At 35.1% G+C, this 13,719-nt stretch overlaps 1 protein-coding gene and 1 long non-coding RNA gene across 3 annotated transcripts in view; both read left to right on the forward strand.

The window, feature by feature from the left end:
- Window positions 1-13,719, forward strand: part of LOC105286335 (5'-3' exoribonuclease 2 homolog) — a 40,130-nt gene that overhangs the window by 20,623 nt on the left and 5,788 nt on the right. The window contains exons 16-17 of one of the 2 annotated variants that reach the window (XM_011351220.3): window positions 1,091-1,308; window positions 1,808-2,133. The exons of the other annotated variant lie outside the window; for it this stretch is intronic. Of the exons in view, the coding sequence (XP_011349522.1) occupies window positions 1,091-1,308; window positions 1,808-1,867 (278 nt within the window). The 3' untranslated portion in view covers window positions 1,868-2,133. Of the gene's footprint in view, window positions 1-1,090; window positions 1,309-1,807; window positions 2,134-13,719 lie in introns of those variants that run through there. 2 annotated transcript variants of the gene reach the window in all.
- On the forward strand, window positions 2,445-9,218 carry LOC105286334. Its single transcript, XR_895219.2, has 2 exons — window positions 2,445-3,766; window positions 4,409-9,218. It is a non-coding gene; the product is annotated as an uncharacterized LOC105286334 (long non-coding RNA).

The raw sequence follows: 13,719 nt of genomic DNA on the forward strand, positions 1-13,719 counted from the left end.
GTTACTGTTTATCATAATTTTCCATTTTTCAATGTTATAACGTTTACCTTAATCGTATCGCTTACTAAATCTTAAATTGAAATTTTATCGTATTAAACCCATTATTTGTCAGATATTAATTAAAATTATTTGATTAGCAATTAATTCGCAAGTTTACAAAACATCAATTGTGATAAGGTCATTTCCAATTATTATTATGAAATCTACAGACGCACGTGTTACGTATGCAATCCAATTAAAATTGATTTCCCTGATTACCTACAGCGATATAACAACAAACTACCCCATTCGCAATGTTCTCTTTTATTGAGATTCTCTTTGAATTTCTGTAAAGCCCTAACTATTCTGCAATTTAAAAGCGAGTCATAAATATTCAAATGGAAGTCGCGAGTTTCATGACTGTTTTGTCCTTTTGTCAGGATATACTGCCGATTATTATATCTGCCTTCTAATTCTTCTCTTGCCTCACGTATTCACGAAAAGAATGCGCAAAAAGATTTGATCATTTAGAGAGTTTATTTTATGTTTGAGATTGGATTAAGAAATGAATAATAATTCACATACGATATAACATTGTTATATTGTATATTATATACAATATAATAGCTGCGCTACCTACATACCCGAAATATATATACTTTCGAAACAATCCGTTATTAACAATGGATCTGGTAACGCTATTATGATATTTTACGATGCAGGCAAATACGAAGCACACGCTTATCCAGTGGCGTTGCTAAATCTTACACATGCAGTGTATTATTTGAGGACTAAAGACACGTGCCGGCACGCTCCTATTTATTTAGCCGAATATATTATGCTTGTCCGTCTCAATAACTGAGGTAGATAGAAGAAAGAGGGAGCTCTTTCTTCTATCTACCTCAGTTATTGAAAATAATTACGCACTTATCAATTATTCACTTATTAATTCCTACACAGTAGGTATATAAATAATACTTTTGTAATTAAAACTTAATATGTATAATTTATAATAAGTTTATATTGCTGTTGAAGGTAAAAATAATAAAAATATATAGCTAGCTATTTAAATTTTTTCTTGTATTAATGTGCTACTCGCATTTGTCTGCAGGCTATCGAAGCGATAACTATCAATGGAGAGCCGGTTATAGTAGTGTCGGTTCAAGTCAAATGCGGGGACCATGGATGCCTGGTTTCGGAATGCCTATTGCGAATTATCCTGCACCACCTTTAGAATATCAACAACATCGTACTCATTATAATAATCATCAATCTATGCGGAATATCCGCCCGAATATACAGCAGCAAGATCATCACACTCAACGAAGGGTATGTTTTCTTACGTTTATACCGTAAAATATAATTGAGGAAAATTGTTTATAAAAAATAAATCCTCATCTAATATAATTTAATAATTTAAGTATCTTCCATGTATTTTTCTTTTATGGATGTTTATTCTTTTCGAATTGTACCACATTTGTCACGTTAATCTAAAGTTAATCTAAAATTTATTAAGAGAATAATGTGTGAGTATTGCATCTGCATCCAATAGATACATTAAAAAAAATGTTAACTTCAATATCCTATTTCTTCTTAGACTTCGCAAGATTCTTATCAATATTCTGTCAATGTGTTATGTATGCATTATGTATTATTAATTCCGTGTTGTGCATATTGTTATGCATTTATCGACAAAGCTTATAATGAAAATACCTATCCTCTATAACTAATTTTGCTACCTAAGAAAGATGTTTTCTCCTATTTTGAATTGAAACACGCGAGTACATCGAAAGTTTAATCTTTAAAAATAATTTATTTCATGATACAGAATTATTCTTCAACTCGAGGAGGGGCCGGAGAACGTCACCGCGATGGATGGCGACGATAAATGTAGATATTAATATAAGGCAAATTTTATCGCACCTTATATAATAATTAATGTTTAATTTGTCACAGTCAGTATGTATTGCAATCATAGAATTGCAATTAAGATTTAAGGATTATTGAAATTATTGTCAAATATTAATGCGTTCTAAATAAGGCATCCAATACATAATGTAATATATATTGTCGGGTACAAAACCTGCACACACTATCGGTCTTGTACCCCGACATATATAATAAATAAAATATGCGTATTGTTTTTATGTAAGATACATCACAAATTAATGCATTATTTTTAGTTGCAAATATTTTGAATACGTATATGGATCTCTTTATATGTACAGGGTGGTCTGACATAAGGCGAAAAACCTCTCGCCCACAGGTAAAAAGTCCTCTACCATTTTGCAAACAACCACGTAAAATTTAATTACGAGTAATTAAGTAAAGAAAGTTCGCTAATTCAGCGGACGCGATTGGCAGCGAGGAAGTAGGCACGCGCGCGCGGCTAGTCGTTTTTTACGTTATTCATTCATTCTTCTCCGCTGAATTAGCGAACTTTATTTAATTACTCGAAATTTTACGTGGTTGTTTGCAAAATGGTACAGGACTTTTTAATTCAGTTTGACGAGATCTACCTGTGGGTGAGAGGTTTTTCGCCTTATGTCAGACACCCTGTATATATGGATGAAATTATACATAGTATATTTGAAGTATAGCAAATTTGATATTACAGTAAATCCCTATATAACACAATTTTATATGACGCAGATTTATATAACGCGGCAAAAAAATTGCGACAATGTCTTTAAAGACTTTAAAGGCGGAAAATATATAACGCAGTAAATTAACCAATCTCGTGCAACGTGTTATAACGTGTTATAACGTGTTATATACATGTAAGAAAACACAATTACTTTATCATATTATTATAAACTGTAAATATTTATAAATCCATGTATAGATGCTAGTATAATGCACACAATAATGTATGATTATATTATTATAAAATGTTGACAAAATATAAAACTTTTTTTATAGCCACATACTGGATATTAGAGTGAACCTTATTTTTTAACTTTTAAATTTGTTTCACAAAGTTTGTTCCATTTAGCGAAAACAATTGCGCGAAATATGAGCTCGATCGGACAACGGAAAAATGTAGCGCATCTAACTTGAATTATTAAAACTTTTTAAGATTTAATAATTTGTGCAGATCGTAAATGACATAGCAAAATGAGGAGTTATAGAAATGTTATACATGTTTTATCAAGTTTTGTCGAGAAAGGTTCAATGTTATCTTGTGTCTGACATTGTACGCGTTATACCAGTCCGCGTTACAAAGAAACTTCGTGTACTTAATCATTTTGTATATGATAATGTATTGTATCGTTAATTATTAGTCAATCATTTATACAATAAGTATTTTACATATTGTAAACTTTCTACTTAATTGCTTTTATTTAGATATCAACGAGTTCTGCATGTTTGATAAAATAAGTTAGTTGTTTAATAACAATAATTGGACAGGAAAAAAATTATTTTTTTATTATTTTGCAAACGCTCAACGATAAAATTGGGATGTTTTTATGATAAATAATGAAAACTTGGTGGAAACTATACACATTGGTAGATGTAGAAATGCATTAGAAATTTATGGCTTATGTATCCTAGTAAAAGTGCGCATTAAAACATTTTCTGATTTCAGTGTGATAATATACTATTAAAATCACATGCAAATTCTGAAAACGTGGGTAACGAACGTACTAGTGCGGGTAAAAGGAAACGAGGACAGAGTAGAAAAGAACTTTGGCGTACGTAACTAGAGGCGGTCTGCTGGGTGGTTGAATTGCGGAGTAGAAGGCAATGAGAGCCCTTATGTGCACATGGAAAAAAGAAAGTCCAGGTGCGCACCCTCACTTCATACGATCGCATACGATCACATATGACGACCGTGCACAACAGCACATCGAAGCTCTTTTATCTTTTGTCTCGTTCTTCTTTTTCTCTTCTCTCTCTCTCTCTCTCTCTCTCTCCGTCTCTTCGCCTTATTTTGTACGTTACTCACTCACGGAATAACGCTTGCAAGATGACAGAGTAGATTGAGTTGAAAAAAGCTCTATACCTTTGCAATAATTATCGAGATATTAATTAAAGAAGATTGGCAAATGAACGCGCGTCTCGTGCGCCGAGAGATGATAGACAAAGTGCTCTAGACACGACAGCAGCCGTAATACCCAGCATAAATACGTGGCAAGGGAAAGGACAACCATGCCAGTGGCATTCTTTCCTAATAAGGAATTGTTTAAAGAAACTTATACTTATATATCGTGATAAAAGCAATTTTCACGCGTATTTTTTTCCAAAATAGGAGAAAAAATTTAATTGTTTAAAAAAGAAATGCTACATCTTTTATCACAGAATTTGAATAAATCAATAGAAATAGGAAAAATATTTGTCAAATAAAAAACATGGTAATAATTCTAACGTTAAATACAGATTTATGGCGATTAGAACATAAAAATAATCCTTGATATTTTTAAACTAGGGAGTGTACTCACACACTGAGAAATCCAACGGGGTGGTCCAATGGATGGGTTTTTATGATGGGTCAAGGAAAGGTGAAAGTCTTCCATGAGCGCATCTCGTTACCACGAGGTGGAGACGAGCTCCAGGCATTACGATGACGCAGCATCAGCTCCCGGTTACCTCTGTCCATTGTTCTCCCCGCATTTCTTCTCGGCTCGTGTTCAAGTGCTCAAGAACTCAATCCCTACCCTCCCTCGAAACCCGGATCCCTCGACGTCGTACTTAAAAATGTACCCCCGCGCGCTTTTTGTATATAAATGTCGGCTTCTATTCGACATTTCACGCACAAAGCAACCAGTTTAGCACAGTCATCGCGACAAATTTGTCAGAATTGTCGGTAGATTCGTTTTTTCAAACCCTTTCCATTTTGATACTTTATATCTGTTATTATTATTAAATTAAATGATAAATTTATATACAAGGTTAGATTATTATACATCTTTGTTCGCGATTAAAAGGGTTTGTACGCGTGCGTAGGATAAGATTACGGTTACGACTAAACTTTTTCACGTGCAATGGCCTCAACTGATTCTCGTGACCCCCCGCGACGTTCCCGCGCGAGGCATCCGCTTGTCGATAATGTCCCGCACCGGGTTATAGACAGGGCCTCACTTGCAGCTACTCCGATCCGCGGTTGACCCCCCGTGCGAAGGCGCACCCTGTGCCTGCCACCCCGCGTCCTCTACTTGACTCCGGCCGTCCAGTCTCGCGGAAATAACAGCACTCTTATGGAAAACGCCTCCGAATGCCTTCGCTACTTGTCTTCGTCATGGGGCGCGGGACTCGACATCGCCCCTGGTGGGCCGCAGGCGCTCCGTGTGTGGGAACCACGTGATATATTCCCTTCGCGTTCATCGCATTCGTCGAGTGGCTCTCGTCACTCTCTCCCGACGGGCCCGACACGTTGATAGGTGCGTATGCGCGCGCGCACGTATACGTGCCTGCCTGTCGAGCTCGATCACACACGGAGAAGGAAAGAACGTTAGCATAATTTGACAAAAGCCGCGAGTGCGCAGCGTTCTACGCCAGCCGCTCGATAAACAATGTGCCATCGTGTACGCGCCAATGGAGCCACGAGTACCACGCCATGGGCACAATACCATCTTAGGATATTTTGCCGTGCTAACCGTTATCGTCCTTGTCGAGCTTAATCGCTCGTTAGACGGGTGACAGGCTTTTGTGCTTTTGCAACTGTTTTTTTTTTCTTCCATTGGTTCTTACATCTCCGTTACATTTGGTTGTACGTACTAGAGAGTCGACAAGAGCAGAAGAATCACCAAATTTAAGATTCTACATGAACATTTAGATCTTTTCAACGTAACGTTGAAATTAAAATTTAAATAGAATTATAAAAGTGTTGTCTGTAAAACGACGATTTACAATGTTCTATCAATGTTCGCGTAAAAGTAGATCAAGTGGAACGTATTGTCCGCGTAAGGGGACAGGGAGAGATTTTCTTATAAGTAATAGGCAGATTTTTTAGTAAATTGCTATTTTACGTAATCAATGAAATCATTCCAAGTAACTAAGACGAGTCTTGACAACTGAAAAGTCTCGGTTAGTAGGTGGAACGTTCCAACGATTTGCTTCACGGAATGGTCTGCCACCCACGCCAGGTTGGTTTCTGGGGCGTAACTATGGGGGCGTGCACCAGCCAAGTAGGGTCCACCATAGGCGGGGATCTTCCCACCAACGCATTTCCTTTCCCGCAATCCAGGCGGCTGAAGATCCACGCTGGCGCGTATTTGATCGCGAGCATGCGGACATTAACGCTTTTCTCCTAGAAAGACGACTCTTACGGGGTTATCTATGAGTACGGCTAAATGTCTTCGTTTTTCATTGCGAGCGTATGTCACGCAGTCCGTCATCGTCAGAGGAAGATATGTGGTTGGACGCGCAGTTTACAAACTTCTTCTCGTTCGTCGATTCTCAGCAAGCCGATCTTCATTGTGATTTTATAAAATACCACACCGTACTGTTGTAACTGTGTTGTAACGATGGTGTCTTATTCATTAAAAAATATTGATAAAAAAATTATAGTGACAAGTTGATAGAATACTGTAGTTTCCGATTGATTCAAGTATAAAAAATCGCATCAATTTGCTATTGCAATTGTCGTAAATTAATTTTTAATCGTAAAACGATAATTTTCAGTGATTTAGAATACTGACAAGTGTTGCTAACGGAATATTTCAACGCGATTATTTTGATCACACATTGACTGACTAATTTATTTATTTATTATTAAAAAATTCTTTGAATGGCTGCATCTGTATCTTCATTGTGATGAGAATGGATTCTCTACATCCTAGATGTTTCGGTCATGTTGATTGGCTCACTGACTTATGTGTTAATGTTGATAAAGAAAACAAAAATGCTGTGTGTGGATATCGAGTGTCTATCGAGACTTGTACCGAATAATGAACACAGCCAGTATCTTACATTTTCTGATTAAAAATTCTGGAAAATAGTGAAATAACCACTTTTTTATTTACAAAATCTCTAATTGCACGTGCAACGATTGAAGTAATGAAAAAAAAGAGCGAATCTTTATCTTAACTGAACATTGAATGTTACTCTCTTATAATTTGTAACTTTTATAATTTTATAATTAAGAATAGGAAATTATAATTTATCAAACAATTTTAAAAAAGTTTTAATAGTTAAAAACGTCCAATCTTTTCGTATTTTGATAGTTATAGAAGGATTTATATCATTAGCTACTTCTTTTTATGTATTTGAAAGTTTATGCAATGCATTTTGCAACAAAGAAGAAGAATTGCCGCCGACGGCTACATATCTCTCTTTCCATATATACATAAATAATGAATAAAGAGTTGTAAGATATTCTCAAGCAATAAATTTCACATTATGTCAAACAAGTTTAGATCTCGTTACATTAATATTTGATAAAATACAGATCAATTAAAGACTTCAATAAAAAGACTTTTGTCAAAAATATATATTCTATAATTTTTAATTATTTAATAATTTAAAAATTAATGTCAATATCTGTTTTAATTTCAATGTATTCTATTTTCCATTTCCAGGATATCGGATATTATTTATATCTATTTCATATTTTGGTTTATATCTGTCGTAATGACACAAAGTAAGAAGGAAAGAACAATGGAAGCAGAATAGATTGAATTGAACGAAAAATCATATACGTTTTACGAGATTCGTAATAATTAACGAATTATTAATTAATTCTTATTAAGAGCAAATTAAAGCAGCAAATTATCTCGTGTGAGGCAATTAGAAGGAGTGCTCTAATAAATACAATCCTATAAATACCCGCGTAAACATGCTGCAAGAGGAAAGATAACGCGCCGCTGATATACTTTACTAATATTTTTTAATATGATCGTGTGTTACTACAAAATACGGTTACTACCGTACCCAGAGCACTTCATTTATTGCTTTAGCGCGCGAGGTGTTCTCTTATTTGCTAATCTTACAATAATCGATTAATAACTCCTTAATTGTTATGAATCTCGCAAAATAGGACTTTCCGATTTAACTCAATTTATTCTACCTCCATGCGAGCGTTGGCTAGAACTTTATTGGATACACTGTAATATGTTTTCAGAAATTAAATATGTTATTTCTTTTTTATTTACTCACTACTCACGATAAAACAAGCCGCAAGATATATAAAATTAATGTAATATAAAATAAAATATAAATTCGGAAAGAAAACATATTGTTTCCCCTCTATTTTGTTGTTTAACATACATATAAACCAAGGTATAAAATAGACATAAACGATATGAAATAGGTATACAAATAAATCATTTAAAATAATAGAATATAAAGATGTGTCTGATACAGAGAGAGAGAGAGAGAGAGAGAGAGAGGAGGGGGGTACCTGTCGGCGGCACAAAGCATTCCAGTCGGGATAATCGAACTGAATAACAGGTCTAGATATTGCTACTCGACTCCCTTGTGCCACACACAGGTAATTGCTATGGTAGAATATCTTTGCTATGGAAGACAAGGGAATTCGCGATTGCATCGTGTGCCGCGGTTAAGTATAACCATTATCTCTGACGAGATGGAAATTGGCTTTGATCCTGTTAATTTATAAAGAAACTTTTTAAATTTTTGCTTGCTATCGCTCGTTGCTCATACGGTGGAGGCATTTCGCGAACTTGCAGAAAAGAAAAAGGATATTTTTGTAGTAACTAAGCTCTTTATGTGAGGCAGTTCTTTTCTACCAGACTTTGTAATAGCTTAATTTGTAATAATTTGACAGAAATTTAATTAAATCTCGTTGCGCACGGTAGATTTCGATATAATCTACTAGTCCCATGAATTATGAGTACCCATGGACGACTTGCTCGTTCCTTTCTCGTGCGCAAACAAGACAACCCTTTGCGCCAAACGAGGGAAGCAGCGCCCGACGGCATTAGCATCCTCGGCAAGGGTGTATATCGCCATCGTTATCGTCGCCGCCGTTGCGTGTAGCTTCTCCTACGAAGCATCCTACGAGACATCTTAGACCGAGACAACCCCATGATTTTGTCTCTTCGGTATTCATGAACAGGCCTGACGTAGGGCGCAACGCCGCTTCCTTTTCCTTCATGAATTTACAATCGACAAAACGAATCACGAAGAAGTGCCTGTGCGTGACTGCGCGTGCCAGTACGATTGAATACCGTAACGTCTGTATTGAGCACTATAATTTGCATGATATGATTTTTGCTTGCGAATAATATGCTGGGGCGCGTGCTAGTAACTAAGAAATAAAAGTATATTTTAAAATATTACGGATTTATTTAAATCGGTATGTATGTATGTATAAAGTGTTATAAGAAGTTATCAATATCGTATTTTGTTCTCTTCATAAAGAATATCATGTAAGTATTTAGCAAAGTATTTAGCTGGTTATAGTATCCCAACATATTTTAAAGCCTTAAATGTTGCATTTAGCGTATATATTCGCGTTGCGATCTCAAAACCACCAATAAAACCAATAAAACAATTTTAAGGACAGGCTACGAACCATTCTAAGACAAAAAGTTTATTAATAACAGAAAATAAAATTTATGTAAAAGATAGTCTAGACATTGTCCAGTCTAGACCGAGCTCTATAATGTATAATCGCATCAAACGACAACAAATCCGCAGCAGTGAAATATAAGGGTGCGAACTGCAAACCGAGAATCGGAGAATCAACCATGTAGCGGAGAGGAAGGGGAATGTGATGGTCGTAGGCAGTGCCACGTGCTGCTGTCACTGGCATGGATTATATTATATAGGAATGGCAGCGAATAGGTGTAGATATAAGCACCGAGCAGCAGTTAATAAATATGATAATGGCGGGCGGAATGAGAGAAAGAGGGGGGTTACGTGGGATGCAATATGGGATACCACTGTATAAGAGTGACCATCAGAAGCGGAGGCCTGTCATCATCAGGACCTCTTGTCGTATGTCACGTAACACGTATAGACGCGTATGCACACACACACACACACACACACACACACACACACACACACACGTTCGTCCGCATACGTGACGAAGCAATACGCAAGAAGCGTGCTATTCTCCGACTCTTTTATTTCCGTACAAACTTCAATTGGAGGGAGGGTCTCCATTTCAGCAGTTATTCGGAATTTTCCGCTGTTCAGACAGTTAAAACAATTTAAAATACTTTTTAAAATAAAGAATAAGAAACTTTTGACTCAAACATTCTGGAAAATACCTCCATTGAAATAATGTTGAAAATATGATGAAAAATAAACTGCATTTCTGGGTAAGTGAGTATGTGCTTGTTCAAGCTGAACATCGTCCTTTGCGATGTAAATATCTACTTTGCTTTGGAAGCAATTGATTGCTCGAAGAATTTTATTATCATCTAAGGCTCGAATTGCTTTACGTAATCTATGAATTGTATCGTGCCTTGTAGACGCTCACGCCACACCCCGACCGTCTTTTATCCTTTTTCACAAATAATAAGCACGGTGAAGTTGATAATTGATCGGACTGTATTTGACTTGTCCACTTATCCACTTGTTGGGAAACATAGTGTTTAATATGCATGAGCAACTCTCGATGCACGCGACGGGCATCCATCTTGTTGGAACCACATGTCCGAGCGTAATCGCAGAGGAAGATTTTCTAGTAAGAGAGAAAGATCTGTCTCTAAATTCATCCTTTAGATTGTTTTTAAAGAAAATAGGACCTACAATCTGACTTCCAATAATAACACACCAAACATTGACTTTCGAAACATGTTGATGATCCATTTCTCTCAATCAGTAAGGATTAACTTGTAACTTAAAAATTTTGTAAAATAAAAATGTTTACGTTCGTACGTTTGAGCGTATTTGCTGAGCATTGCATCTATTTCATTTCTATCTGCACCACACAGTACCATGCCGAAATAATTAGTCACGGTGCATTTAATAAATCGCCAACTCTTACATTCTCTCTCTCATATACTCCCCAGTTAAGTCGTACTTCGCTTCCCTTCGGAAAATATCCAATAACAACCGGCTGACTCCACCGCTTGTATCAGTGGTCTCGGCTTCACTTGGCTCCGCGTACTCGCACTGTGCTCGGCATTAACCTTCGTCTGTCGTCATTGAAGGGATCAGCTTACCTTAATAATTGTAGGTACACGTCGCACTTTTAGGGAGCTAGGCCGTTACAGGGCCAGGATGCTACCGTCCTCATCTCATCAGAGCGCACGGGGATCATCCCTCGTGCAGGCAAGGGTGTTACCATGGCGTCTATCTGGGCTTCTACCGAAGCGCGTCGTTAAGGCGAATCGAAAATCGCGAGAGATGTAATGAAACATTCTTAACGCGGCAAGAGCTCGTATCTTGAATGGTGAATGACACATACATAAGGTATCCAAGTGCGAGAAATGATAAAGTTACGCTGCTGAGTTGTGGCGAGAAAATAAAACAAGACTTAAAAAATTCAGACATATCTTACTTCAACGTTTATATGGCGTTACAGAAATAAAAAATTATAGAATTAAAAAAAAAGAAAAATCTAACGAAAAATAAAAAAATTACACGCAACAGTAAAGAAAATTCATTCTTCGCGACATCATCTTTTATTAATTGTTTAATAAAAGATTAATTTTAGCTGATATTATGTCAGTTTCAAGTTTTGCATTTACATATTGTTTCCAGAATGTCATCGGGTCTTTTCATTATTGTCCCAAAATCTTTGTCAAACAAAATGAGACAAGGAAATACAAAAGAGATGAAAAGGTGTAGACCAATACAAATTGATATTTGAATAAGTATTGTTTTATTAATATCTCTTTTAATATTTACAAAATTTTATAATAATATGTATCTTACTCTCTCATCATGACATCACACTACTTACTATTACCAAACCTATACTTCTTTGTGTTGCATAATCATTATATCGTAATGCTCTCTAGGTTTTTTTTTATGTTTAACACGTTGATTGCCATGCTTTTTTCGCTGAAAATTCTAAATCACGCTTATGTAATTGCCATGCGAAGCAATAACAAATATGTTGAATGAATAAGGAGCGTATCTTTCTCACACGATTTCATAAGATCGAGTAAATAAGACCGTCACCTGTATGCAAATGACGCAATCCATGGTGAAATATACATGTCACCCGTATACAAGTGACATGGCAGTCAATGTGTTAACACGTTCACTACCATCGTATGGCTTGAGTACCATTTACCACAGACCATTTCGTTTTATTTTCAATATTGATAAGGTAAATTTGATTTGTCTTTATGGCAAAGAAATAAGAAAGATCGCTGTCACGTATGCGCAATACTAATCTCACGTTAGACCAGTATGACGACACATACGTGATACATGGTAGCAAACGTGTTAAAAAACGTTTTTACGTTTAAAAAATGTCGCCGCGTGATTTGTAAATTCGTTGTTAACTTACGCGCGACGTACTCCCGTTTCTCATATATATTTATACATATTATCTATACTCTCGTTTCACAAAATGCTCGAATACGCGCCGTTTATATTTAATGCATATTTACAATATATTGTTCACAATCGAATGCTCTAAATCGTAAACTTTACAATTGTTCTAAGATTTATATTCGCAATGTGGATACATCACCCCTCTCCGTTTTTTTTTCGCAGAAAAGGAAACTTTTACAAGTTTCTCCTTTTGAACACTATTACTTAGGAGTAAATTTGCGTTACAGATCTGTAGAGATAAAATATATCGTTGTCCTAAAAACTCATATTTTATTCGACTCTTGATAAAAAGATTTCATCTTCATCGAAAATAGGGTATATTTTCGGAAATACAAAAAGAGCTATAACCATCTATATCGGAGTTACCCTATAATTTAATATTGTTTACAATGTATAATATCATTATGCAAATGTAATTTTAATGGAGAAATGAATTTGTCATACGTATAACTGCCATAAGTCACAAAGAAAATTAAGCGAAATTAAAAATTAAGCTGTGAAAAGTCGTGCTGTATATGTGAAAGTATCAAGATAAAATAAGTATACTAATAGAAAAAGTATACTCTTATCTTTATAAGAAGCAGTATTAAAACAAATTTATTTCAGAAACTCGAAAAGATACTGTGAAGTAAATGAGTAAGAAAAGGTTTGTTTGCGCATTCCATTTTCTCTGAGATAATTTTAAACAAATAGATAAATAGAAAAGGTTATTAAGAGAGAAATGCTTTATTTAAAATATGTTAATACAAATAAAGAATATATTTCTCTGATGAAAATTTATAACGATAATTCTTTTCTATGTAAAAGACGTATAATATACATACATTATTTATGATTATTAATGCTCACGGAGCATTATTTTTTGTTGTCTTTAACAATGTCATATATTAGTGCATATATTTATTGTATAAAATATTTTGATATACCTATGAAGTTCTCGAAATTTTTTGGCACTAGTTAGTGATGTATTTTTTGAAATTAACACTGATACATTACGGATAATCATATGGAAGTGTATTTAACATTAAATACAAAACGAAAATGTAATTGTTTTCTTTTTTCCTTGACGCTTGATACTTTGATATAATATAATCATGGCAAATATATAAATTATAAATATTCAAAACATTATATTTATCATGAAAGCAATATATTATAATTAAAATAAATGAGAGATATACCTAAGAAAAATCTATGACGCGATAAATAATACAAACGCATTATTAAATATCAGACATTTTCTTATATACACAGTTGGGAGCCTTAGATATATGTCAAAGAATATAAGTGACAAAATCGGAACAACAAGTAACA

The sequence above is a fragment of the Ooceraea biroi genome, chromosome 13 (assembly GCF_003672135.1).
Source record: "Ooceraea biroi isolate clonal line C1 chromosome 13, Obir_v5.4, whole genome shotgun sequence".
Taxonomy (NCBI): domain Eukaryota; kingdom Metazoa; phylum Arthropoda; class Insecta; order Hymenoptera; family Formicidae; genus Ooceraea; species Ooceraea biroi.